The sequence below is a fragment of the Bos javanicus genome, chromosome 7, assembly GCF_032452875.1.
Source record: "Bos javanicus breed banteng chromosome 7, ARS-OSU_banteng_1.0, whole genome shotgun sequence".
NCBI classification, from domain to species: domain Eukaryota; kingdom Metazoa; phylum Chordata; class Mammalia; order Artiodactyla; family Bovidae; genus Bos; species Bos javanicus.
The window spans coordinates 15,507,551-15,530,863 of NC_083874.1; the positions used below are offsets into that span (position 1 = coordinate 15,507,551).

The following is a 23,313-nucleotide window of genomic DNA, read 5'->3' on the forward strand; positions in this document are numbered from 1 at the left end:
ATCAGACCCTTCTCAGACCCCATAAACTTCGGGTAGACGGTTTTGCCGTGTAAATGTTCTGGCTTCCGGGGCTCGTGATTGATCGCTTGTGGAGTCCCGCTCCCTCTCTGCTAGGGGGCGGACCTGGCCTTTCTCTCAGGCGATACGGGGTGGCGCAGTCTCCTTTGGAACGCAAGTGCACGTTTTTGTCGGGGCGGCAGCCAGTCTCAAGGAGGTGTTCTCACTAGAGCACTTAGGGGCGCCTTCGAGTGAGGCTTCAGCACCACAGACAGCGGTCCGACGGCCCGGTCCAGGGCGCTGCAGGCGGGGGAACCCGGATCCCCTAACTTGAAAGTCGCAACCTGAATTCCATCCTCGTCCCTGCACGCCCTTTTAGGTTCCAGACTGTCCTAGAGTGCCATCAAACCCAAGGAGGAAAGCCTAATTTGACCAATCAGGGATGGCCCCCAAGAGGGCGAATTGAGGGAAGATGCCTTCGAGATTGAGCCAATGGAAGTGCGAGCAACCGAGAGCGCGGCCACGCGAATGGAAAGGGAAGACCAAATGTAATGGCCCGCGCAGTCGGGGCGGTGGCGATGCGGGTCCCGAGCTGGCCCTATTTGGATTTGCCTGGGCGACCTCGCTGTCGACCCCGGGCACCCCGACCGATGGCTTGTTCCCCGCCGCATGTTCCTCCTGGCTCCTGTCGGATCGGAAACTGTGCTCGTGCCGGGAAGGCTACTTCTGGCCGCGCAGACCCGGCTGCAGTTCCCATGGAAACTGCTGGCTCCCGGTTGTGCGGGGATAGCTAAGGGGGCTGAGCTTCGCGGGGAGGCTCGCGGGGGCGGCCCCAGCAGCCGGACTCGCTCATCCTCGCCGACTCATCCATCCCCGGCTGGGGTAGCTCCCAGTCCGAAGAATAAAATGAAGCCTAGCTGCGGCCCCGCCCCCACGAACTGGTGAGGAACCGGCGGGGCCAATCTGCGCGTGGCGCCACAGGGCTCCCCCGGGCACGTGCCCCGGCTCGCGGCTGCGGTCCCCGGAGTCACGTGGCTGCGGCCACCAGGGCCCACGCGGCTTGCGCGCCACCTGGCGGCCTCGTGGCCTGGAATCGCTTCCCATCCCTCTCCCTGACGGCCCGCATTGAGGAGGCGGCCGCCTCAGCATCCTCCTCTGGGAAATGGGGCCAAGGCAGCCGCCCTGCCGCTGCCAAATCCCTCCCCACCCCCCGCGGTTTCCTGTTCCAGGAACACGCCGAGCCCAGTTCTACCTCGGGGCTTTGGCACTAGCTGTTCCTTCCACTAGGCATTTGCCTTCTCCGGCTTCCTTCAGGGATGGAACCTTTATCATTCTGGTTAAATGCCACCACCCTAGAGAGCCCCCCAATGCCCCCGGACCACCAACCTAAACAGCAGCCCCAGAAACTAATTATCATTCTACTTTCTGCGCGGCGCTTGTCACAGATGTTGATGTTCAACTTAGGGGTTTACTGAACATCTCCCCAACTGGTCCCTGAGCACTCCGAGTGAGGAATAAGTGTTCTCTGATGGAATTAAGAGAGGAAGTCAGATCCCGAGTCCTGAGAGATGTTCAATAGCTTCCAGGGCCCCAACATTCCATCCCCGACCTTGTCAGAGGAGGGAGTGGACAGGCCTGCCAGGCCCAGGTAGCCGAGGCAGAGCGGAGGTTGACGGGAAAGTGTGCTGTCCGCTTCCGCCTTGTTCAGGAAAGGACCAGGCTGGAGACAGAGAGGGGTCCGCCCGCCTTCCCCCAATAATCAAGCCTAGGGAAGAACATCTCCTTTCTTGCTCTTTAATCTCGCTCTTCTCTCTTGACACAGTTCCAGCAGTGCAACCCTAGGGGCCAGCTCCAGAAATCGGGCGGGGGTGGGGGACCTGCCCCGGGGGTCCAGCCCTAGAGCGGAGCAGGGGCGCCTCCTTCCGGCCCGCGGTCCGGGCGGCCCCCCGCGGATGTCCCGGCCCTGACAGGCCCGGGCATGGTGTCCAATCGGACGAATAAATAGGGGCGTTCAGTGGTCGGGGCGGATCAGGCGGGCTTGTGGTCCGGGTGGCTTTTGAGCGTGTGGAACTTGACGCTGTCCAGCTTCTCGAAGCGCTTCCCGCAGCGCTCGCACGTGAAGTTGTACTGCACCTCGGCCGTGTGCTTCTTCATGTGCCAGTTGAGCGATGCCCGCTGTCGGCACTGGTAGCCACAGATCTCGCACCTGGGGGAGAGCCCGCAGGAGGCACGGGGGGGGGGGGGGCGGGGGTCAGAGTGGGCGGGGCCGAAGAGAAGCACCGGGGAGGGGTCACCTCGCCTCGGGGATGGGGCCCAACCACTAGGGCGGGGCCGGCCCAGAAAGGGGCGGTACCACCTGGGGGATACTCTGGAAACCCCAGAGGCAACGCTGGGGGCGTCACCCGCCTAGGCACTGCCCTGGGCGGGTCCGGGCCCGGATGCCCTTCCTCCCAGCCCCTCGCCGGAAGCCCGTCACTCACTGCAGAGGCGTCTCGCCTGTGTGCGTGCGCCGGTGTACCTCCAGGTGGTTCTTCCTCTTAAAGGACTTGCCGCAGGTTTCGCAGGTGAATTCACGGACACCTGAAGAACACTATGATAACTAAGGCAGCTAAAATGAAGCGCAGCTACATCCTCGCAGGAGGCTCGGAGGCTGCCTAGGAAGGCGATTAGGCAGAGCAAGAATCTGAACTCAGATCCCTGAGGGGCACAGGACGCAAACTGCCAAGCCAGAGTGGGCCTGAGTTTGACCCAAATATTTCACCTATTGGGGCGATTTCACATAAAAATCTAAAGTTCCGGCTTCTCGAAAAGTCTGAAGCCGTGCCCTCTCGCTGGGCACGGGGGGAGGCACCAGCGCTCCCCACGAACCTATAGGCTATGACCTGGGTCAGGGAGGTGCTTGTGGCAGACGGAACAGAAATCCTGTCTCAAGTCCACTTCCCTACCCTGGGGTGGTTCAGTGTTCTGCTCAGTCCTGAAACAGCTCCCACATGAGCATTGCTTGCAGAAGTGGGGAGCCCAGAGGCCAAGCTAGGGACGAGGCAGCCAGCCCCTGCCCAGCTACACATGACTCATAACAGCAGGTGTCCTTGTGGCCATGCAGCTCCAGCTTACTGACCACTGGGGACGTGCCCAGTGAACTGCTTTACTTCCACCATCTCACACCAGCCCTTGCGGTGGACATGGAGGAGGCTCTGAGAGAGGCAGCCCCAGGCCCAGGTTGCACCCTGCTCCCAGCCCTGGCTTCCAGGCCCAGGGCCCCCTGCCTGTAGCTCAAGCTGCCAACCCGGCCCTGGGCCTGACCTGAGTGAATGATCATGTGCCGCCGCAGGTGGTTGGATAAATAGAACTTCTTGCCGCAGCCAGGATGAGGGCACACTTTGGTCTTCCCTTTCCGATGCACGAGGTTGACGTGGTTCTGGGGGTGAGAGGGGCAGGAGTGGGTGCCATGGGCCCACTTGGGAGCTCTGCAGGGTGGGGACAGATAGGGGCCGGCGGAGGCTTGCCCCTGCCCTTAGGAGGGACTCCCAGACCCAAGCTGGGGCCCAGGGGCACAACTGGGATCAAAGAGCAGCTTAACCGGGCACCTGCTCCAGTCAGACTCTGGGCTGGGGCATCCGTCAGCCTCATCAGAACCATGTCAGAACCACGGGAAGGGGCTGCCACCAGCCCAGCTTGTGGATAGGGAAACTGAGGCTCTGGAGGCTTAGTGGTTTGGTCTTGTCTTACAGGTGGGCAGTGACAGGGCTAGGACTGGAGTCCAGGGCTGTCAGCCTCACAGTGACTCTTTCTGTGCTGTTGAGCTGCCCCCAGAGCCTGGAGCAGGCAGCCCCCAAGTCATTCATTCCTTTGTTCTTTAACTCACTGGCACAACCGCTCCAGTGTGCAGCACCAGGCCTGGCACACAGATGGGGCTCAATACGTGCTTAATGAAAACATGACTTGGCAAATTCCAAGTTCTCTTGGAGCCATGTCCTGTGCCAGGAGTGGGGTTGTGATGGAACCCTGTCTCTGCTCTCAGGGCACCCTCTCCAGACCCCAGGGGGCACACTGCAGGCATGTCCTGGTAGTGCAGTGAGTGACAGGGGTGAGGAGGGAAGTAGGGTGGGCTTCCTGGCAGAGGGGCACACAGAGTTAAGCTTGGAGAGAAGGCACCCTGAGCTGACAGGGTGGCCTGGGCAGAGGCGGGGAGAGTTCAGGTGCTGGAAGAAGGGGAGTGTGGGGGGAGCCCCTGGGGCCAGGCAGGATACAGGCTGTGCAGAGACAGTGGCTGGCCAAAGGAGCAGGATGGGCAGGGCTGGAGGACAGGAGGGGAAGGCACAGAGGTGATGCCTGCCTCTCTGTGGTGAGGCTGAGACCAGCTGGGGCCAGGTGTATGCGTGCGAGACAGGCCAGTGGTGCCTGGAGGCCTTGCCCCACAAGCCACAGTGCCCAGATGCCTTGCACAGGCAGCCCTGCTGGGCCTACCTGGGTGGGGGGCTCACCTGGAAGCTGCTGAGGGCTACATAGACCTGGCTGCAGCCCTCGTAGGGGCAGTGGAACATCTCCAGCAGGCCATCGGCATCCATCACCCGCGACCTCTTGCTCCGCCGCCTCCTAGAGGGAAAGGGGCCTGTGGCGTCGGTGCTCCCGCACCAGGAGCCGCTCCTAGTCCCTGCCTCCGCCCGCCTGGCACCCACTTCTCAGGCTCCTTGGGGATCTCGTAGATGATGGCGGACATGTCGCTGCCCTCTAGCTCCTCCCCGTCAGCCTCAGCGTCAGGCTCGGCGCTCTCAGGCACCGTCGCAGCCAGCTCGGCCATCTCGGGGGCCACCAGCTCCTCCTTCTCCTCCTTCTTGAGCACGCACAGGTCCTCCTTCTCTACGGGGATGGACACAGAGTGAGTGCCCACGGGGACTAAGGCTGTTGAGAAGCTCATTCTGGGGTCACTCCTCGCCCTCCCCTCGCCAGATCCCAATGTGCCCCCCCTTCCAGCCCCCGGACTGGAATGGCTCCCCCAGACCTTTCTTGGTCTCAATGCCTGTCATGGCAGCAGGGTCCATGGTACTGGGCGGGCCACCCTCCGGCTCTGTCTGTGTGTAGGCAGCCACGCCCTCCATCATGGCACAGGGCACCTCATCGCCCAGGCCCCCTCCGGGGGCACTGCTGCCAGCTGCCATGTTGAGGTGGATGCCCTCGGCCGTGAGGGCATCATAGCCGGGGCCAGCGATGATGATCACCTGCGACCCGGGCACCATGCCTGGCATGGGACAGCTGGCCACCACCTCGCCCAGTGCCTCCTGGGGCACGTTCTCAAAGAGGGTGCCAGGGCCCGGGCCCACTTGTACGGGCACGGGCACGCACACCACTGTCTCCAGGGCCTCTGGCCCGCTGCTGGCCGGGTTGGGGCATAGCGGGTTGCCCTGCTCAGCCAGGCTCTCCACGTGGTGGACGTCGAAGGGGATGTGCATGCCCTCCTGTGTGATGAGCCCACTGCTGCCCGCTGGGCTGGTGGGCGTGACTGCCGCCGTGGCCACTGTCGCCTTGGTTGGCTGGCCCTCGGGGGGCTCCTCGGAGTCAGAGCCAGAGCCGGAACTGGACGAGTCAGAGCTGCCGGCCACCAGGCCATTGCCCACTGTGGTGACAGAGGAGACGGGATGGTTACAACAGTGTACAACGGCAGCAGCTGGTTTTTGTTGGAAGCCCACCTGCCCCAGGGGTTGGGCACTGCGACTCCCCTATAAGAGTAGTCAGCTCAGTCCCATATCCTCCACTGTTGCCCTGCACTTTGGAATACTCCCCTGCCTCAGCCCCCAGACCCACACTCAGGCTTCCTGGCTCCTCCCTGGTGGCTCCTTCTCAGCCTTTTCTGTTCTTATGGGCCTGGCAAGCTCTCGCTGGGGCTTCTCCTCAGCTCTCCACTCACCCCAGCATATTGGTCGGGCTGGCCGCGTTAAACACCGCCCTCCTCCTGGACACCAGCCAGTCCAACAATTGGATTCAGTTCTGTCACCATCTGTCCAGAGACCGTGTCTGACCCCGTACGTTAAAGAACTCAATCCCACAAGACTGCCCCCACTTCAGATACCAGTCACAAGTCCCAGATCACCCATACTTCCAGCTATAAAGTGGAGGCTCTGGCAGACCTCTGCTCAGTTTCAATAATTTGCTAGAACAACTCACAGAACTCAAGAAAGTGATCTGCTTCTGATTACAGTTTTATTATAAAGGATACATCTCAGCATTTGCCCGATGGAAGAAAAACGCAGGGCAAGGTAATTATGTGTGCATGTGTGGGGCCCGTCATGGAGCTGAGAGGCTCTCTACAGATACACCAGTCTCCCAGCACCTCAACATGTCCACCAACCTGGACACTCTCAGAACCTCACTGTTTAAGAGTTTTTAAAACTTTATGTATTTATTTATTGGCCGCGCTGCAGGGCGTGCAGGATCTTAGTTCCCTGACCAGGGATGGAACTTGCACCCCCTGCAGTAGAAGCACAGAGTCTCAACTACTGCTGCTGCTGCTGCTGCTAAGTCGCTTCAGTCGTGTCTGACTCTGTGCGATCCCATAGATGGCAGCCCACCAGGCCCCGCGGTCCCTGGGATTCTCTAGGCAAGAACTGCACCGCCAGAGAATTCCCAAAAGTTTTTATAAGGAAATGGCTACCCACTCCAGTATTCTTGCCTGGAGAATCCCACGGATGGAGGAGCCTGGTGGGCTACAGTCCATGGGGTCACAAAGAAGACTGAGTGAATTTCACTTTCTCCAGCCCCCATCTGCTTCTGGGGGTTGGGGCTGGGGCTGAGAGCTGCCACTGGTGACTGGCTCCCATCCTAAAGCCTTCTAGGGGCTCATCCCTGAGTCACTTCATTGGACTGTTCCCCACGTGTGCAGCATGTGGGATCTTAATTCCTCAACCAAGGATCAAACTCATGCCCTCTGCAGTGGGATCAGAGTCCTAACCACTAGACTGCCAGGGAATTCCCCAGCAATAAAGTATGTTTAAATTAAGGAATATACCTTTTCCCCTGCAATGCTATCGCACACTTAACAGATCACAATTTAGTATAAACATAACTTTTACATGCACTGGGAAACCAAAAAGCTCATGGGTCTCCCTTTATTTCGATATTTGCTTTATCGAGGTGGTCTGGAATGAAAGCTGCAACGTCGCCTAGGTCTGCCTGCATCTATTTTTATTATAGTGCCATCTCTCCCCATGGCCTGGTGCCTCCGGTGGACAGTTCTCACCCGAACCTCCTGTGGAGGTACAGACTGTCACACCTCACTGCGTCCTCCACTGCTCTCTCTGGTGTGTGTGGGGGTCTTATGGGCGTCTCAGACTCTGGTTTGAATCTCCCCTCAGAGAAAGGCTCAAAGACATCCCTATCTAAGCCGGTGGCAGCTGTGCCCGTCCGACTGCTCAGGCCAAAGTCCTGGGGCTCTCCTTGACTTCTCCCTTTCACACCCACTTCCAATCTGTCAGCAAAACCTGTTGGCCCTGCTTCCAAAATACATCCCCGGGCAGGCAGCTTCTCCTACCCCCGCCCCGCAAATCCTGGGGAGAGTCCCACCAGCCCAGAACATGCACTTCTTTCTAATGGGTGCCCCTGCTCCCATCCTTGTCCCCCACCAAGTCTGTCTTGTCCTCAGGGGTCAGAGGGAGCCTGTGAACACCTGCTTAGGTCATCTCCCTTTCTAAGAATCTGCTCATTGCTTCCTGTGGAAGAGACAGGGCAGCTGCTCACCGAACAACCCCCCGCCCCGTGTGCCCCCCTCCCCCGTCTCTTCCTCCTGACACCTGGTGGACTACATGTCCCAGCAGCCTTTGCTGTTAGGCGTGGCAATACAGATGAGTCCCAGTAGAACAAGAGTGGAAGTGAGCTGTGTCAGGTCACAGGAGGTGGGGTGCATTTGTGTCAGCCTCTGGCCTTACCTCAGTTAATGCCCTTCCCAACTGACTTGGCATACCAGCCAAACTCTTCCATGACCACAAAGCCCGCAATCTGCCCCCATCATCTCCTCTCCAGCCCCAATGACCTCCTTTCCATACCTGGAGATGCTGGGCAGGTTTCTGCCTCAGGACCTTTGCACTGGCCACTCGCTCTGCCAAATCCTCTTTCTGCAGATGCCTGCGTGGGCTCCTCCCTCACCTCCATCACAACCTTCCTCAAGTGGTATTTCTTCAGGGATGCTTTGGACCACTTTGTTTCAAATTGCGCCCTTTTCTCTCCTGTTTTTCCCCCAATACTTGCCACCTTCCACTTCACTCTAGGTTTTACTTGTTTATCTTGTTTACTGTCTGCTTCTCTAGACCATAAACTCCACAAAGATGGGGGGTCCCTGTGCACAGGGTACCAGCTGATTGGTCCACGTTGAGCTCAAGTTTGTAAGAATGAGGGAATCCAAGACCAAGGCTGTGATGAAGTCCAAGGGGGCCAGGCATCTTACCCAGGCATTTGGTACTAATGTCCACACGCAGGAAGAAACTGGGGACTGGGCAAATGAATGACTGTCCCTTCAGCTACTCATTCGAGACACAGCTGGGGTATACTGTCTGGGTACTACATATCACATCTACAGTCCCAGAGGGTCATGTGGAGAATACAGGCTCTGGAGGGGGATCCCAGTGCCCACTCCTCCACCTGTGTAAAGTGGGGGTGCCTGCTAACCTCTCTGGGCCTGGGGCTAACTTGGCACCCACCCAGGGGGTGTTTGGGGGTATTTAAATGAGTAAATAGGACAGTAGGGCTTATGGTAAGCACCTCATCAGTGTTTCCCATCATAGTTATTATAGAATAATAATATTCCCCCACCCATCCTTGACTCATCCCTAGGCAGCAGCAGGGGTAGGGTGGGGAGGATTGCCCCTCCTTTTTTTTTTTAAATAAATATTTATTTATTTGGCTGCACTGGGTCTTAGTTGCAGTACTCAGGATCTTTAGTTGCAGCATGTAGGAGCTAGTTCCCTCATCAGCAATTGAACCCAGGTCTCCAGCATTGGTAGCGAGGAAGTCTTATGTGCTGGACCACCAGGGAAGTCCCAATTGCCCCTCCTTCTAACACTCTGTAATCTTTAGGGTGGACTGAGCCCTGTGGCTCCACCCTGGAGTGGGAGCAGCTTCCTAGAGAGTTGGGGCCTGGCCAGGGCGTGTGCCTGGATTCCCAATGACAATGTCCAGCTGTTAAGTGGACACTAGACTTCTTGCCAGTTAATAATGATGTTAATGACAGAATTGGCCGTGCACCCACCAGCATCCTGTGGTCCTGGTGGGAGGTCCGCCCTTGGCAGAGAGCTGGTAAGGGTGCTGTTGAGGGGCCAGGGCTGGAACAGGGACACAGCCACTCCCTCCCCCTCCCCCCCGGCCAGCGCTCACAACAGACCTGGCCAATTGCTCCCAGCATTCATTCCTGACAGCCCAGACCCAGAATCCACTGGTGTCACAGTTGGGCTGGGCCATCAAGGGATCCTTCTGGGTACCACCCCCAACCTAGCCAGACACAGAGCCAGATGGGCCAGTCACATGACTCCCAGGAGCCTTGGTTTCCTCAACTGCTAACGACGGGGCAGTGGGGAGGGTCCAGGGTGGTTCAGGGCAGGGCCTGGCATCAGGAGGACAAGATGGCCACGGGGCTGGCTGCTCTCTGGGAGCCTGGCTGACACACCACGGGACAGCCGTTGGCCGGGGTGCCCACCCGGAACACCTCTCGCCCACGGCTTCCCCTTGGCCAGCTGGGATGCCACCTGCTCAGAGATGCCTGCCAGCCCTGGTCGCTGACCCCACCCTCAGCTCCAGCAGGGTGCCTGGCAGTGGGCCCCAGGTTTCTTCTGGTGCCAAGCTCCTGAGGCAGGTGGGCAGCCCCTCACCACCCACAACGTCTCCTCTGCTCCCCCACCAGAGCCAATGGGGCCCTCCTAGTCCTGAGCAGGCCGCTGGCTCACGTGTGTGTGTGTGTGCGTGCATGCATGCGACGTGGAATGGCAGGTGAAGGACTGGGGCAGTGAGAGATGAGCATGCGGGGCCAGTGGTTGGGGAGGGATAAAGGGATGAAAAGGGGAGTGAGATGGAGGAGAGACAGTGGGGGGTAGAAGGAAAAGGCATGAGATGATGTTGGGGGCAGAAAGAGTGAGGACGAAATACAGAAAGATAGGAGGTGGAAGTGGGTCTCTGGTCTTCTTGACCAGAGAAAGGTCAAGAGCAGAGAATGGGGCACAGGGAGAAGGAGAACAGGCTGCAGGGAGGGCAAGAGGATGAGGTTCCTGAGAAAGAGGCGGAGAAGTAAAGGAGAACAAAGAGGCCAGGAGAGGCCCAGCACCTGCCAGGCCCTCCAGCCACTGAGCTGGGTTCCTGGATCCCAGCTCTGCCTGCCCCTGACCTCGGGCACACTGCGTCACGCCCTGGTGGTCCCTTCGCAGAATGGGGACCAGCTCTCGGGCTCTGTAAGGACTCAAGGACGGCAAGATCACCCAACGTCAGGGCCGTGTTACTTGCTGTGAGGTCTGTGATGCTGGCCTGATGCTGGCAGGGCCCCAGACCCCGCATGCCATGGTGCGCCCTCCCTGCTCCCCCAGCAGACCCACCTTTGTCACTCTCAGGGTCCGAGTCACTGAGCGGCTTCAGGGGGGAGTGCAGGTCTTGGAAGTAGCGGTGCCCGGCTTCACACTGCCACACAGCCGTGGTGTACAGGCCGAAGGTGGGGTCCAGCTCAGCCAGGTGTGGCTCGTAGGGGCAGCGGTGCTTGTGGTCCTCATACCAGATCACCACATTCTTCAGGCAGTTCACATTGCGTCGCCGCCCTGCACACACAGGCCCGGGGCAGCGTGAGGGGCAGTGCTTGCCCCCCAACCCCGCCCAGCAGCGGGGCCCCCAGAACCATCCTCAGCCTTACGGCTCCCCAGAGATTAAGACACCCTTCTGAGTCCTGTCCGGGCCTGTCCCCAGTACACAGATGAGGAAACTGAGGCTCAGAAACGTGAGGCCTGCCCTGGAGACAACAAAGGCTAGCCAGGGACTGTCCCCACTGTTGGGGTTGAGTCCTACACACGACAAAGCCTGGTACCTGGCAGGTGCGCAGCTGTCAGCTGCCGGTTACAGTTAGGATCATCCTTGTCAGCTTGGCATCTCCTGCCTGCCCAGCTCAGTCACTGCACCCTGCTCACCCAGCTTTTACCTCTGCCCCTACCCACCACGGCCGACAGAAGGCACCTCTGAACGCTTGGGCCAAGTCACCACCCTTCTTTGCTCAGAATTTACCGGGGCTCCCATCTCACTGGGGGTAAAAGCCAAAGACCTCCCCGAGGTTTCCCAAGCCCTGCATGTCCTGCCCCGTCACCTCCCGCCATCACCTCCTCCCACTGCTTCCCTGATCACGCCACTCTAGGCTCAGGGCCTCCTCCCAGATCCTCACCTACAGAAGTATGGTCTGGCCTTAGGGCCTCTGCAAGGGTTCTGCCCTCCTCCTCCAGATACCTGCCCTGCCCCTCGCCCTTGGAGCTGGACTGCCTGGGCTAAAATCCCAGCTCTGCCACTTCCCTGTAAGTGGCTCAGCTTCTCTGAACCTCAGTTTCCCCTTCTGGGCCGGGAGAGGATAATGGTCCCCACTTCCTAAGGGCTACCGGAGGCAGGGAGTGACAACATCCATAGGGCCCAGGACAGGTAATGGTACCTAAGATTCCTGTGATGATCCTAGTCCTGCAGCTGATGGGGAGGAAGGTGTGCCCTTGACTTTCCAGGCTGGGGGATGAAGAGGGAGGGGGTCTAGGAAAGGTCCTGGGGCTAGGGATGGTGCTGGGGCCACCAACCCAGTGATGATCATGGGGTACCAGCAGCAGCCACCTCTCCTGCCCAGCACTTGCCTCCTTATCTCCTCTGGGATTGAGAGTCACGGTCTTAGCTCAGCTTCTGCATCTGACCATGAGAAGGGGAAGGGGAGGGGCTCACTGACATCAGACGGATGTCCCTGGACCACAGGCCCTCACCCTGCTGGACGTGGCCTAAGACCCACTGCCCCACGGCTCGGGGTCTTGGCCAGGGGGTTGGGAGGAGCTCCAGCCTCTGTTCCAACAGCCCACACCCAGCTCCCCTCGAGCCTGGCACACCACACGCCCTGTAGGCTGGGGCACAAACAGTTCCCTCTGCTCTGCCTGGCTCCTCCCCGGCTGACTCCCACGCACCGGGCAGGAGAGCAGAGGAGCGGATGGGACCCCTTGGGAGATGCACAGACCTAGGTTTGCAGTCTGGCCTGGCCACTTTCTGGCTGTGCAGCCTGGGGCAGTGACTCAGCCTTTCTGGGTCAGATAGGGGCAATGAGAGCACTCTCGCTGGGCACAGCACTGGTTCAGGTTGCCTCCGACCCTTCCTGGCCCCACTCCCACCCAAGCCCCAGGCTAGGTCAGGCCTCTCCTCTGGGCCTCCTGGTGCCCCTACATCCCCACCCCAGGCCTGCTTGGTCTGCCCCCCACCCCCCCATCTTTCCTGTGAGACTATGGGCTCTGGGAGGCCAGGGCTGACTCTGCCCCATCTCACATGGTGCCTGGCATGCGTGGGCCCTCCATAAACCATCTGCGAGGGAGGGAGGGTGGGAACCAGCCACAAAGCCACTTACTCCCATCACCACCCCCACCCTGGCCACAGCTCCACTTACTTTTCTTCCGCTTTGGCTTTTTGGGGACTTGCTCCCAAGGCTTCCTGTAACAGAGAGAGGAGGCAGTGGGGAGTGACCCCGGGGACTGATGATGGTGAGACCCTAATCCTGCTCATGTGGGGCAGCATGGGAGCTTCTGCTTCCTGGGCCTGGCCTGCTGTCCACGGCGGCTTCACTTGGGCTCTGCTGCCCTGGCATGGGGTCTACCATCATCACCCACCTCAAAGAGTGGGAAACTGAGGCCCTCAGCGTGAGGCCGCCCGCCCAGGGTCCCCAGACTGGGGAGTAGACTTATCAAGGGTGAGTTTATTTGGGGAGTCTGACCTAATCGGGGGAGACTTTAAAAGTGTACTGCTGGCTCAGTGTTGAGGACTCTGCCTGCCAGTGCAGGAGACACAGGTTTGAAACCTGGTCTGGGAAGATCCCACATGCCGTGGAGCAAATAAGCCTGTGGCCACAACTACTGAGCCTGTGCTCTAGAGCCTGGGAGCCGCAACTACTGAGCCCATGTGCTGCAACTACTGAAGCCTGCGCACTCTGGAGTCTGTGCTCTGCAACAAGAGAGGCCACTGCAGTGAGAAGCCCGCATACCACAACTAGAGAGCAGTCCCCGCTCTCCGCAACTAGAGAGAAGCCCTCGAAGCAACGAAGACCCAGCACGACCAAAAGTAAAGGAGTAAAACTAATAACAATAATAAATGCACTGCTGAAGCCACAGACTGGAGACAGAGAGCAAGGGGGCCTGTGAGGCGCCAGGACCTGAAAATGGCCCAGCAAGACTGTAGGAACCCCAGCCGTACAGCCCCGAGGAAATGGATTCTTCCAAAGCTCTGAGCAAGTTTAGAAGCAGGTCTCTCCCTGGGTGAGCCTCTAGGCGACAATGGCATATCAGGCTGATACCTTGATTTCAGCCTTGAGACCCTGAGCTGAGGATCCAGCTACAATGTGCCAGATACCTGACCTGCAGAAATGTGAGATCATAAATCTGTGTACTTTTAAAGCCACTGAGTCTGTAGTCAGTTGCTACCCAATAGCACCATCATAGACGACCTCAGACTGCCCCATCCAAGGTCCTGCACATTCTGCCCCTGAGGCTGGACCAGAGTCCTGGGAAGATGGTCAGGCCCTAACGGCCTGCTCGACGAAGGTCCTGCCCAAAGGCCATGCCATTGTGTCCACCTGCCTCCAGAGCTTTCCCCCGCCCTGCCTGGGTCCCCACACTGACTGTGTGCCCCAGTGGGCCATGGCCTGGGGGAGCCCAAAGGCAAGGGGGGCCCATGGTCTACTATACCAGGATGGCCACCAGATCTGCCAAGCAGATTCCTGACCCCACGTGGGTCTCCCAGCTGCAATCCAGCACAGATTCCGAGATGCTTTAGAGCCATCTCTTCCTGGACTGGCCCAGGCCTCCCTCCACCTTCCTGCCACCATGCTTCAGGGTCTGCCCACCTGATTCAGACTGCTTCTCTGCTCTTCCTCATCTAAACCATAGCAGCAGGCTCTGGGACCGTGGGTGAGCAACCCTGCCTCCCCGTGCCTCAGTTTATTGATCTGTAGTGGGGCTCATGACAGTACCTTCTTCATGGGGTTGGCACGACGTCATAGGCATTGTAAAGAGCCTGGTAATTATTCACTCAGCAAATGGTGATAATGATCACATTGTTATTTAATCGCTCAGTCGTGTCCAATTCTTTTGCAACCCCATGGACTCTAGCCCACCAGCCTCCTCTGTCCATGAGATTTCCCAGGCAAGAATACTGGAGTGGGTTGCCATTTCCTCCTCCAGGGCATCGAACCCAAGTCTCCTGCATTGCAGGTGGATTCTTTACCACTGAGCCACCTGGGAAGCCCAATGATGACCATTATGATTCTCAATATTGTCACAGAGCCAGGACCTGAGACACTGGTCTCCTTACTGTGGCTAGGACCACCCTCTTGCCATAAATATCCTGAAAGCTGGGCTAGGGTCTCTCTTAAGCTCCAATGCCCACCCTCTCTGACCCTTGTCCAGCCTGATGACAAGTCTCAGCTCCCATACTCCACGTCTGGTCCCAGGACAGCTCCTCTGGGCTCCTCTATCCCTCCTGTCCAGGCTCTGCCCAGGAATCCGTGCCCATGTCCCATCCCAGGAGCCTCTATGCCCTCCCATGGCCCCACCTCCCCTCCAAGGGGCCAGACTGATTGCCTCAATTCTCACCCAAACCCAAATCTAAACACCCACAACCACTTCCACCCATTCATAGCCTCACCATGGCTGGGGTGCTGGGAACTTCACTTCGTGGTGTAGACAGGCTTGGTGTCACTCGGACCGTAGTTCAAGTCTCATCTTTGCTACTGACTGCCTATGTAATCCAGAGAAGGCAATGGCACCCCACTCCAGTACTCCTGCCTGTAAAATCCCATGGATGGAGGAGCCTGGTGGGCTACAGTCCATGGGGTCGCTAAGAGTAGGACACGACTGAGCGACTTCACTTTCACTTTTCACTTTCATGCATTAGAGAAGGAAATGGCAACCCACTCCAGTATTCTTGCCTTGAAAATCCCAAGGACGGGGGAGCCTGGTGGGCTGCCGTCTATGGGGTCAGAGTCGGACACGACTGAAGCGACTTAGCAGCAGCAGCCTATGTAATCTCAAGCAGGTTTTGTCCCCTCTGGGCCTCAGTTTTCTTATCTGTGAAGTGGGGATAACTGCGGTGCCTCCCACACAGAATTGCCATGCAGGTTAAAGGAAGAAATTTCCCTGAGTGTATTTTCTGGATTACTCACGTATTGTGCCCTGAGGCCAGGTTTTGCCACACCACACACAGCCTGGGGTGTCTCAGTGCCCCTGCCCCAGTCCTGCAGGCCCACACAGCTGCAGCTCAGACAAGCTTCTGGAAACATCACTTTCAGCTTAGGAACCTCCAGGGGCTCCCTCTGGCCAGTGGTTCTCAGCTCCAGCTATACAGCTTCAGCTCTTCAGAAAAAATATAGGATCTGCAACTCTACCCAGACTAACTGAATCAGAAACTCCAATAGTTGTGACACTGGCCTGAAGTTGTATAAGCTCCTAGCATTTCTTGCCCTGCTCTTTGTTGGGCATATAAGCCAGCCTGCTACCCTGGGGAGGGAGTGGGTATAATTCAGCAGGTTCTGGTTGATTCCTGATCCCCAGAATCTCCTCTGAGAGAAATGTGTTGAAAGTATGCAAGTGAAAACCAGGGCAGACCAGGGTTTTGTTGCAGCATTGCTTGCGATAGGAAACAAACATCGTAACAGCTAATATTCAGACAGCTCACTATGTGCCGGGCACTGTTCTAAGCATTTCGGTGTAATTTAACTCATTTAATCATCACACCAACCTATAAGGCAGAAAGAGAATTCCTTCCTTACAGGTCATTTTTAAGACCAAGGTTCCATAAAGACCTCTGCCCTTCACCTGAGGAGCTAACTTGGGGTTTCCTCTTCACCCGAGTCTCCCTAGGCAGAGGTGTTCCCCAAGAGCCAAGAGGTTGTGGGATTGTAAGGGGTCCTCTGGGAGTGTGCGGCCTTGGTTTCTGGGAGTGGACCCCATGCAATGCCAGGTGGGTCACTGGAATCTCAGGACGGTTAGGGCTGGGAGGCCTGGGATGTTCAGTCACAGCCCCAGGCTACACTGTGGAGGTTTAAGGGGATGAGGCCTTTGAGGTTCCTGGGGCCAGTGGAGACCTCAGAACCTTGAGGCTTCGGGGAGGCGGGGCCGCCCCTCCAGAGACTGGGCCGTTAGAATGCTTGGAGGTGGGTCCCATACCAGGATTGGGCAGCCATAGCCCTAGAGGGCGGGGCCAAGGGCCCAGGAGGCGGGTCGAGAGGCTGGATACATCCTAGGATTGGGCAGTCGGAGCGACGGGAGGTGGGGCCGCGAGCCAGGCGCGTCCCAGGACCTGCAGTCGGAGACCCAGGCCGGCCGCCGGGGCGCCGGGCGGGGCTCACAGGTGCCATGGGCGGGGCCTGGGGGCAAGTGGGGCGGGGCCAGGCTCAGCGGGGGATGGGGGCGTCTCCTCCCTCACTCCCTCCCACCCTCACGCCGGGCCCCCTCACCCGTGGCGGCCGCTACGCTGGCCGCGCTCCAGCGAGATGAGGTAGGCGGCGAGCTTGGCATCGCTCCAGCCGCTGCGGCGCCGCAGGTCCACCCAGGGCCCGTGCGCCTCGCCCAGGTACACGCGCCTCACGTCGTACTTCTTCCGGGACTCGAGCCGCCGCCGGGCCCGGTCCGACTCCGTGAGCCGCGGCCGGCCCCGCGCCTTGCGGCCCGCAGCGCTCTCCTCGGCGGCCGCCTCCCCGCCTGCGCCTGCCTCAGCCTCCGCCTCCGCCTCGGGCTCCGGCGCCCGCTCCGCCATCCCCCCCTCCCTGGTTACCAGCCTCCCCCGTTGTTAGGAGCCCGGCCGGAAGTGGCGCGCATGTTCCGCGCCGGCGGGAAATTTCTGATGGACTCTCACTGCCCCACGGCGTCAAAAGGAGACCGAGAGCAGAAGCTGCGCATGCGCAACAAACGCTTGCACCAACTCCCTCTTCTTAATCCCTTCTGTTAAACTTTTGAGTAAACAAGAGGCGGAAGGGGTAGTTGAAGGTATGAGGCTGATCGGGGAGGAAACAGCGAAGAGAACCCATAAACCCCCGGCGGGTAGGGGATTCTTCCTCTATACCTGCGGGGATGACAGGGAGCTGTCAGTTCTGGAAAGCCCTTGAAAAGGCATGACATCAAGCATTAAAGGGGCAGGGACACCACACTGCCAGAGAAGAGGCAAGGCAGCCCCAAGCAGGAAGACTTTTATTTGCTCTACACGCATAGGTGATGTCATGCCTACACACCAGTCCGCGGACTATGCTCTCATGACCGCCCAGGGTCAGCTCTGGCCCTGCTGTTGTCGCTGCTGACTGTCTTCTTCTTCCTGGCCCTCAGGTGGGGGTGGGGGTGGCTCCTCCAGCTCTGAGGAGGATGGCAGGAGCTCCCCGGAGGACCCTGACAGGCGGAAGACCACCGGGATCCGGGCCAGGGCTGGGTTGGTCTCCTGAAGGCCCTGGATCCACTTGGCCAGCGTGGCCTGGTCATGGGCACCCGCCACACATATGGCAAAGACAGGCCCTTCCTCCACTGTTGGGAGAGATAGGCCCTCAGTTTGTTCGGCCCCCTCACGCCCACAGCCCACACTCTTTAAGCTCCCTTTGCCTTTTGTGTATGTCCAAGCCTTTGCACACACAATCCCCTCCACCTAGCCTGCCCATTCCACACATCACCTGGGTGACGCCTCCTGATTCTTCAGGGCTCCACTGGAAACCCTCCTGACCCCCACCAGAGACTGAGTTGTGTACCTCCTCCTGGGGACCCCAAGAATGTAACATGTCTATTCCACCACTGACCTGAGGGGATGGACCGGACCTGTCCTGGTCATGCCCAGTAGCCAGCACAGGAATGTTCCACAGATGTTTGAAGGAGGAAGTGACAGAGGGCTGACAGGTCTAGAGCCCCTGAGTGGGGAGTTTCGTGCTTTCGCGTGCGCACGCGCCGCGCGCGCGCGCGCGTGTGTGTGTGTGTGTGTGTGTGTGTGTACCTGGGCCTCTGCTGGGTCTGTGAGGGTGAGTCGTAACTGGACTAGGTCTTGGCCTGGCTCTCAGCCCTCTACTCCAGAGGCGGTACCCCATCCCAAGCAGTGTTTAGAATCTGACCTGTCCTGGTTTTTACCTTCATCAATGTTAAACTCGTAGTCATCCCAGCTGCTCCTCCCGTAGGCCAGGTCTAGCTGCATCGGGTAGTAAATGTTCCACTCCTCTGGAATCTCCTCCACTTCCTACCCCAGGGAGGCGGTGCAGGCAAAGTCAGAGGCCCCGGATCTTGAAGCCACCTGCGGCCTCTTCCCTGGTCCCTGTCCTCCCGTCCCCCCATCCCCTTCCACCCCTCTGAGCCAACTCACTCTTCCCACTGCCCTGACTTCCACTTTGGGCCCTCACCCGCTCCTCGGGAGGCAGCAAGTCAGCTCTGAGGATGTGGTAATAGACACATTTGTCTCGAAGCCACAGGGAGAAGGGGCCCTCAACGAAGATTGGGCGGGCTGGGTCATGGCGGGCCAGGGCACTCTGCTGCTCAGGACTCTGGATCCCTGGTGTGGAGACACACACACATGGGGTGGGGGTGGGGGTAGTTCTGGCTCAGGGGCTGTGCCCCAGGGCCCAGAGAGCCCTCCCAGCAGGCTCAGTGTGAATGTGGCATCCCCTCCCTTCGTGGGACCTTACCTACGATGTGGGTCTCTGTAGGATCCATTGCGTCGGGGGAGTCTTTCAGCAAAGGCATCTGTAAGGAAAGCAGGGGTGGACACTTATGGCCCCCACAGCCCCTACGGGGGAAGGGCGGGGGAGAGAGAAGTGGGGAAGGGGGATTCTAGTGAAATTGAGGGCCCCTCTGAGGCCTAAATACTGGGCCTCCCACCCATCACTCAAGACCACCACCTTCTTGCTTCTATCAGATTAAGCCAAAGCCATTGACCCTGGAGATGCTCATGGGGAGGGAACCCTGGAGCCAGCCCACCTGTGTGAAAATCCTGCCTCTGCCACTGTCTGCATGACCTTGGCTGCGTTACTGAGAAGGGAGCTGCCACAGACTGCTCAAGGAACAGGAAGGCCATGCCCAGAAAACAGTGAGTATGGGGAGGTGGGGTAGGAGCAGAGGTCCAGCTGGGCCAAGGGCCCTGGAATCTAGAGAAGGCTCCACCAGGGAATCAGGGCCTGTCTTCCGGAATCACTCCAGTTCCTGAAGGGGGCCTGGCCCTGAGGAGGTGGCCGAGGGTGTGGCCAGGGGTGACTACCTGGTAGGTGGTGACCCTGGCACTGAGGTCAGGCTCCATGTGCCGCAGGGCCAAACTGGCCAGGTCCACGGGGTCCTGGGGCAGATCCCGGGGCACGGGGAAAGGGTTGATATTCTTGAAGCGGGTGAACCACAGCTTCATGCGCACCAGCTTGAGCATGGGGTAGCTTTTGCGGCCGAATATCTGCAAGAGCAGGAACTCCGTCTCCTTGTTGGGCATCACCCCTGTGCCAGGCAGATGCAGGCAGAGCCTCAGTGAGGGAGAAGAGGAGGGAAGGGATGATGGGAGAGAGATAACTGAGAGATGGGGGATGGGTGGGCAGAGGTGGACTCCAGACTGAGAGACAGGGAGGAGAGGTCAGAGCCGAGGAACCACAGAGTGGGTAGAGCGCTGAGACATGGGAGAGGGAGGCAGCCCCTGGCCCCACTCCAGCCTGCGGGCCTCACCGTGGTTCTCCATCTGCTCCAGGACTGCAATCCCGCACTCCTGCTGCCGTGGGTAGTGGAGGAAGATGCTGTGGAAGATGTTGCGAGGCCGGAAGACCTCCTTGGGGAAGATGTCAAGGAGCAGGTTGTAGACAGACAGGTCCCGCTCGACGCCGTACTCGCGCATCTTGCGCAGGGCCAGGTAGATGAAGTCCACGTGGCCGCGCTTGTGCACGTTGTACTCGGTAAAGTTCTGCACCGCCCGCACGAAGTTTGCCTTGTTGCGTGCCCCATCCAGCGCGGGCCTAAACAGCTCCTCGTGGACTGCCAGGGCCTTGACGGGCCGCCTGGGGGGCTCGGGTGGGTGTGGGACCAGCGATGAGTCAGGGTTGTGGGCGGCTGCACTGCAGCGGAGGCCCCGTGGGGCCTGGGGCGGTACCTGCGGATGGAGAACCACCGCTGGAACCTGGCGCCTCCTGGTGCCCCTGGGGGACTGCCCGGCTGGCTCTTTGCTGGGAAAGATGCCAGCGGGCATCCTCATGGCCTCTGAAGAACTGTGGTGCCCTGGTTACAGACCCACAACCAGGCGCCATCACAAAGTTATCAGTTACCATAGCCAGACAGCTATGGTAACATCCCAGTGCAGGCAGTGTTCACCACGGTGAGAAAAGACGCCCTCTGACACAGCAATCTTGCATCTAGTATTTAAATCTGACCGCTCTAAACATAACTGCCTCAGATGACATTTGCGCATCCGCTGCATCAGTGGAAATGGACCAAATGTGCATCAGCAAGGAAAAAATTAAGCAAGTGGCCATGAGCCTGGACAAGGGGCACCCACCGCTGTAAGACACATGGAGGAGGTGTCCTGTGACCAGGAGTGAGCTCCAAAGTATATCATAAAATGAAAAAAAGGAAAGTGTGAAACGGTGTGTACAGTAGCATCCCATTTGTGTTTTAAAAAAAAAAAAAAGGCTGATATATATATTTGGTCCTCACTATTTGCAGATTCCATGTTTGAGAATTTGCCTACTTGCTAAAATTCATTTGTAATTTGTAATTCAAAAGCTAATACTCAAGGTGTTTTCTGGCCATTTGCAGACACATGTAGTTGAGCTGCCCACCACCTACATTCCCAGCCAATGTGGAACAAGAGGAGGCTCGGCCTTCTCGTCTCAGCTCCCTTGCGGTCAACAAGTGTCCTTTTACTTTTTTTTCGGTTGTGCTGTATGGCCTGAGGGAACTAATTGCCCAACCAGGGATAGAACCTGGGCCCTGGCGGTAGGTGAGTCCTAATCACTGGACCTCCAGGGAAGTCCCTTACGGAATAGTCTTCTATTCCAGGCATTGTGGAGCATTTCTGAGGCTCATTTAATCTTTCCAACTGTTATCAAAGGAGTGCCTCTTCGTGTACGCATTTTACAGAAGAGGAAACTGAGGCCCAAGGAGATGACATAAGATGCCTGGTGTTACGAAGTTGCAAAGCAGCAGAGCTGAGACTGGAGCCCTCAGTCCTACTGCACCCAATAACCATCCCAATATCCTGCTTAGGTGAGATTAAAAAAAAAAAAAGCATTCAGGTAAAGTGAAAGCGTAGGCACTACTACAGGTGATATAAGCATAGGGAGAAATAAGCAGAAAATCAAATTCTAGAATGCCCCAAAGAAGGGGAGACACTACAAATGAGATGATGCTAATGAAATGTGTGACTCAGGGTCTGGGCCACCAGAAGTGTTTAGTAAGGGAGCTATTAATACTGTGACCATCATCATCATCCTTGTTGTAATTTATGGTCATGATCACTTCGGGTAAGGGAAGGAAATTTGATTTTCTGCTCACATCTTTACAAGTAAATGCAGGAGTTAACCAGAGTCACCGCCCAAATCCACCCACCTCAGACCTTCTTAATTTTAAATTCAAGACCCTCACCCATGGGGACACCAACGCTTTTTAAAAAGTATGTATTGATTTATTTGGCTGCGTCAGGTCTTAGTTGAAGCATGCAGGCTCTTTCATTGTGGCCCATTAACTCTCGAGTGGTGTGCCAGCTTAGTTGCCCTGGGGCATGTGGAATCTTCCCAGTCCAAGGATGGAACCCACATCCCCTGCATTGTAAGGCAGATTCTTCACCACTGGACCAGCAGGGAAGTCCACCAACACTTCTTAAAATGAGTGAGAGACATGGGAGCTCCCTGGTGGGATGGTGGTTAGGATTCAGCACTGTCACTACCGGGGCCCGGGTTCAGTCTCTGGACAGGGAAATGAGATCCTGCAAGCCATGTGGTACAGCCAAAAAAAAAATAATAATAATAATGAGTAAGAGGGGTTCCTGGATAGCTCAGTTGGTAAAGAATTTAGCTGCAATGCAGGAGACCCCGGTTCGTTCCCTGGGTCAGGAAGATCCCTTGGAGAAGGCATAGGCTACCCACTCCAGTATTCTTGGGCTTCCCTGGTGGCTCAGAGGATAAAGAATCTGCTTGCAATGCGGGAGACCCAGGTTTGATCCCTGGGTTGGGAAGATCCCCTGGAGGAGGCCATGGCAACCCACTCTAGTATTCTTGCCTGGAGAGTCCCATGGACAGTGGAGCCTGGTGGGCTACAGTCCATGGGGTCCCAACGAGTCGGGTACAGCTGAGTGACTAAGTACAATGAGTAAGAGACATTCAACTAGCACTCAGAGCAGACAGACCAGCCCAGACCCAGTCCTCCACAAACACCTCCTCCTTCTCCCCTCCCCTCTCTGCTCTTAAAGCTGGCTTCACTGGGTGCATAGTGAGGGCTTGGGAGCAGATCCCAGGCCTGCCTGCCTCTTCCTCCTCCTGGCCCCCCAAGACTAGCAGTTACCTGAGAGAAGGGGGCTCCTGTGAGGGCAGTGCTGCAGATGCCCCCCCAGCCCCGAGAGGCGCCCCGGGCCAGCAGGATGGCTTGGGCCCAGCTCATGCCTTTGCCTGTTGGACAACCACCTGGCAAGAGAAAAGAGACAGCATCAGTCTGGCAGCCCACCTGCTGAAGGCGATGAGACCTCTCTCCTGGGCAGAGGCCATGTCCCCGACGGCATGGCTAATGCACTGGCTCCACTGGTCTCTTCATCCACAAAGTGGAGCAGGAGTGATGATTACAATCGGGGTCCCTGTTCTTCTGAACCAGATCCTTTACTGTCTGGAGGAATTTGCTTCTGCATTGGTTCCCCTCCCTGCCAGATCATTCTGTTTTAATACCTTTATTTGCATGCCACAGAGCTGACCCTTAGTATAAAACTAAATGTGGTTTCAGTGGTTGACCCTTGAACAACACTGGGTTGAACTGCATGGGTCCACTTATAGGCTGACTTCTTTCTTTTTCATATTTATTTTTGTGGGACTTCCCTGGCAGTCCAGTGGTTAAGATTTCACCTTCCAATTCAGAGGGTGCAGGTTTGATCCCTAGTTGGGGAGCTTAAGATACC

At 57.8% G+C, this 23,313-nt stretch overlaps 2 protein-coding genes and 1 long non-coding RNA gene across 6 annotated transcripts; 1 reads left to right on the forward strand and 2 right to left on the reverse strand.

Annotated features, from left to right (window-relative positions):
• Positions 1–1,777: 1,777 nt before the first annotated feature.
• ZNF653 (zinc finger protein 653) lies at positions 1,778–16,983 on the reverse strand. 3 transcript variants are annotated; one of them, XM_061422235.1, is made up of 10 exons: positions 16,685–16,983; positions 12,626–12,669; positions 10,563–10,778; positions 5,903–5,992; positions 5,000–5,611; positions 4,677–4,857; positions 4,482–4,593; positions 3,301–3,415; positions 2,478–2,577; positions 1,778–2,203 (listed from the first exon to the last, which is right to left on the reverse strand). In XM_061422235.1, exons 1-10 carry the CDS (start codon positions 16,981–16,983, stop codon positions 2,026–2,028), a joined length of 1,947 nt encoding a protein of 648 aa, XP_061278219.1. In that variant the 3' UTR covers positions 1,778–2,025. The 3 variants fall into 3 exon arrangements, with proteins under 3 accessions (XP_061278219.1, XP_061278220.1, XP_061278221.1); XM_061422236.1 differs by lacking the exon at positions 5,903–5,992; XM_061422237.1 differs by lacking the exon at positions 12,626–12,669 and having other exon boundaries at positions 16,685–16,770.
• Positions 16,107–20,795, forward strand: LOC133250709 (uncharacterized). 2 transcript variants are annotated; one of them, XR_009737406.1, is made up of 3 exons: positions 16,107–16,578; positions 19,105–19,275; positions 19,912–20,795. It is a non-coding gene; the product is annotated as an uncharacterized LOC133250709 (long non-coding RNA). The 2 variants fall into 2 exon arrangements; XR_009737405.1 differs by lacking the exon at positions 16,107–16,578 and adding an exon at positions 17,124–17,213.
• ECSIT (ECSIT signaling integrator) lies at positions 17,398–22,808 on the reverse strand. Its single transcript, XM_061422242.1, has 7 exons — positions 22,713–22,808; positions 19,890–20,307; positions 19,444–19,667; positions 18,875–18,932; positions 18,593–18,741; positions 18,327–18,432; positions 17,398–17,738 (listed from the first exon to the last, which is right to left on the reverse strand). The coding sequence occupies exons 1-7, from the start codon at positions 22,806–22,808 to the stop codon at positions 17,491–17,493; spliced, it is 1,299 nt and encodes a 432-aa protein (XP_061278226.1). The 3' UTR covers positions 17,398–17,490.
• Between the last annotated feature and the right edge of the window lie 505 nt (positions 22,809–23,313).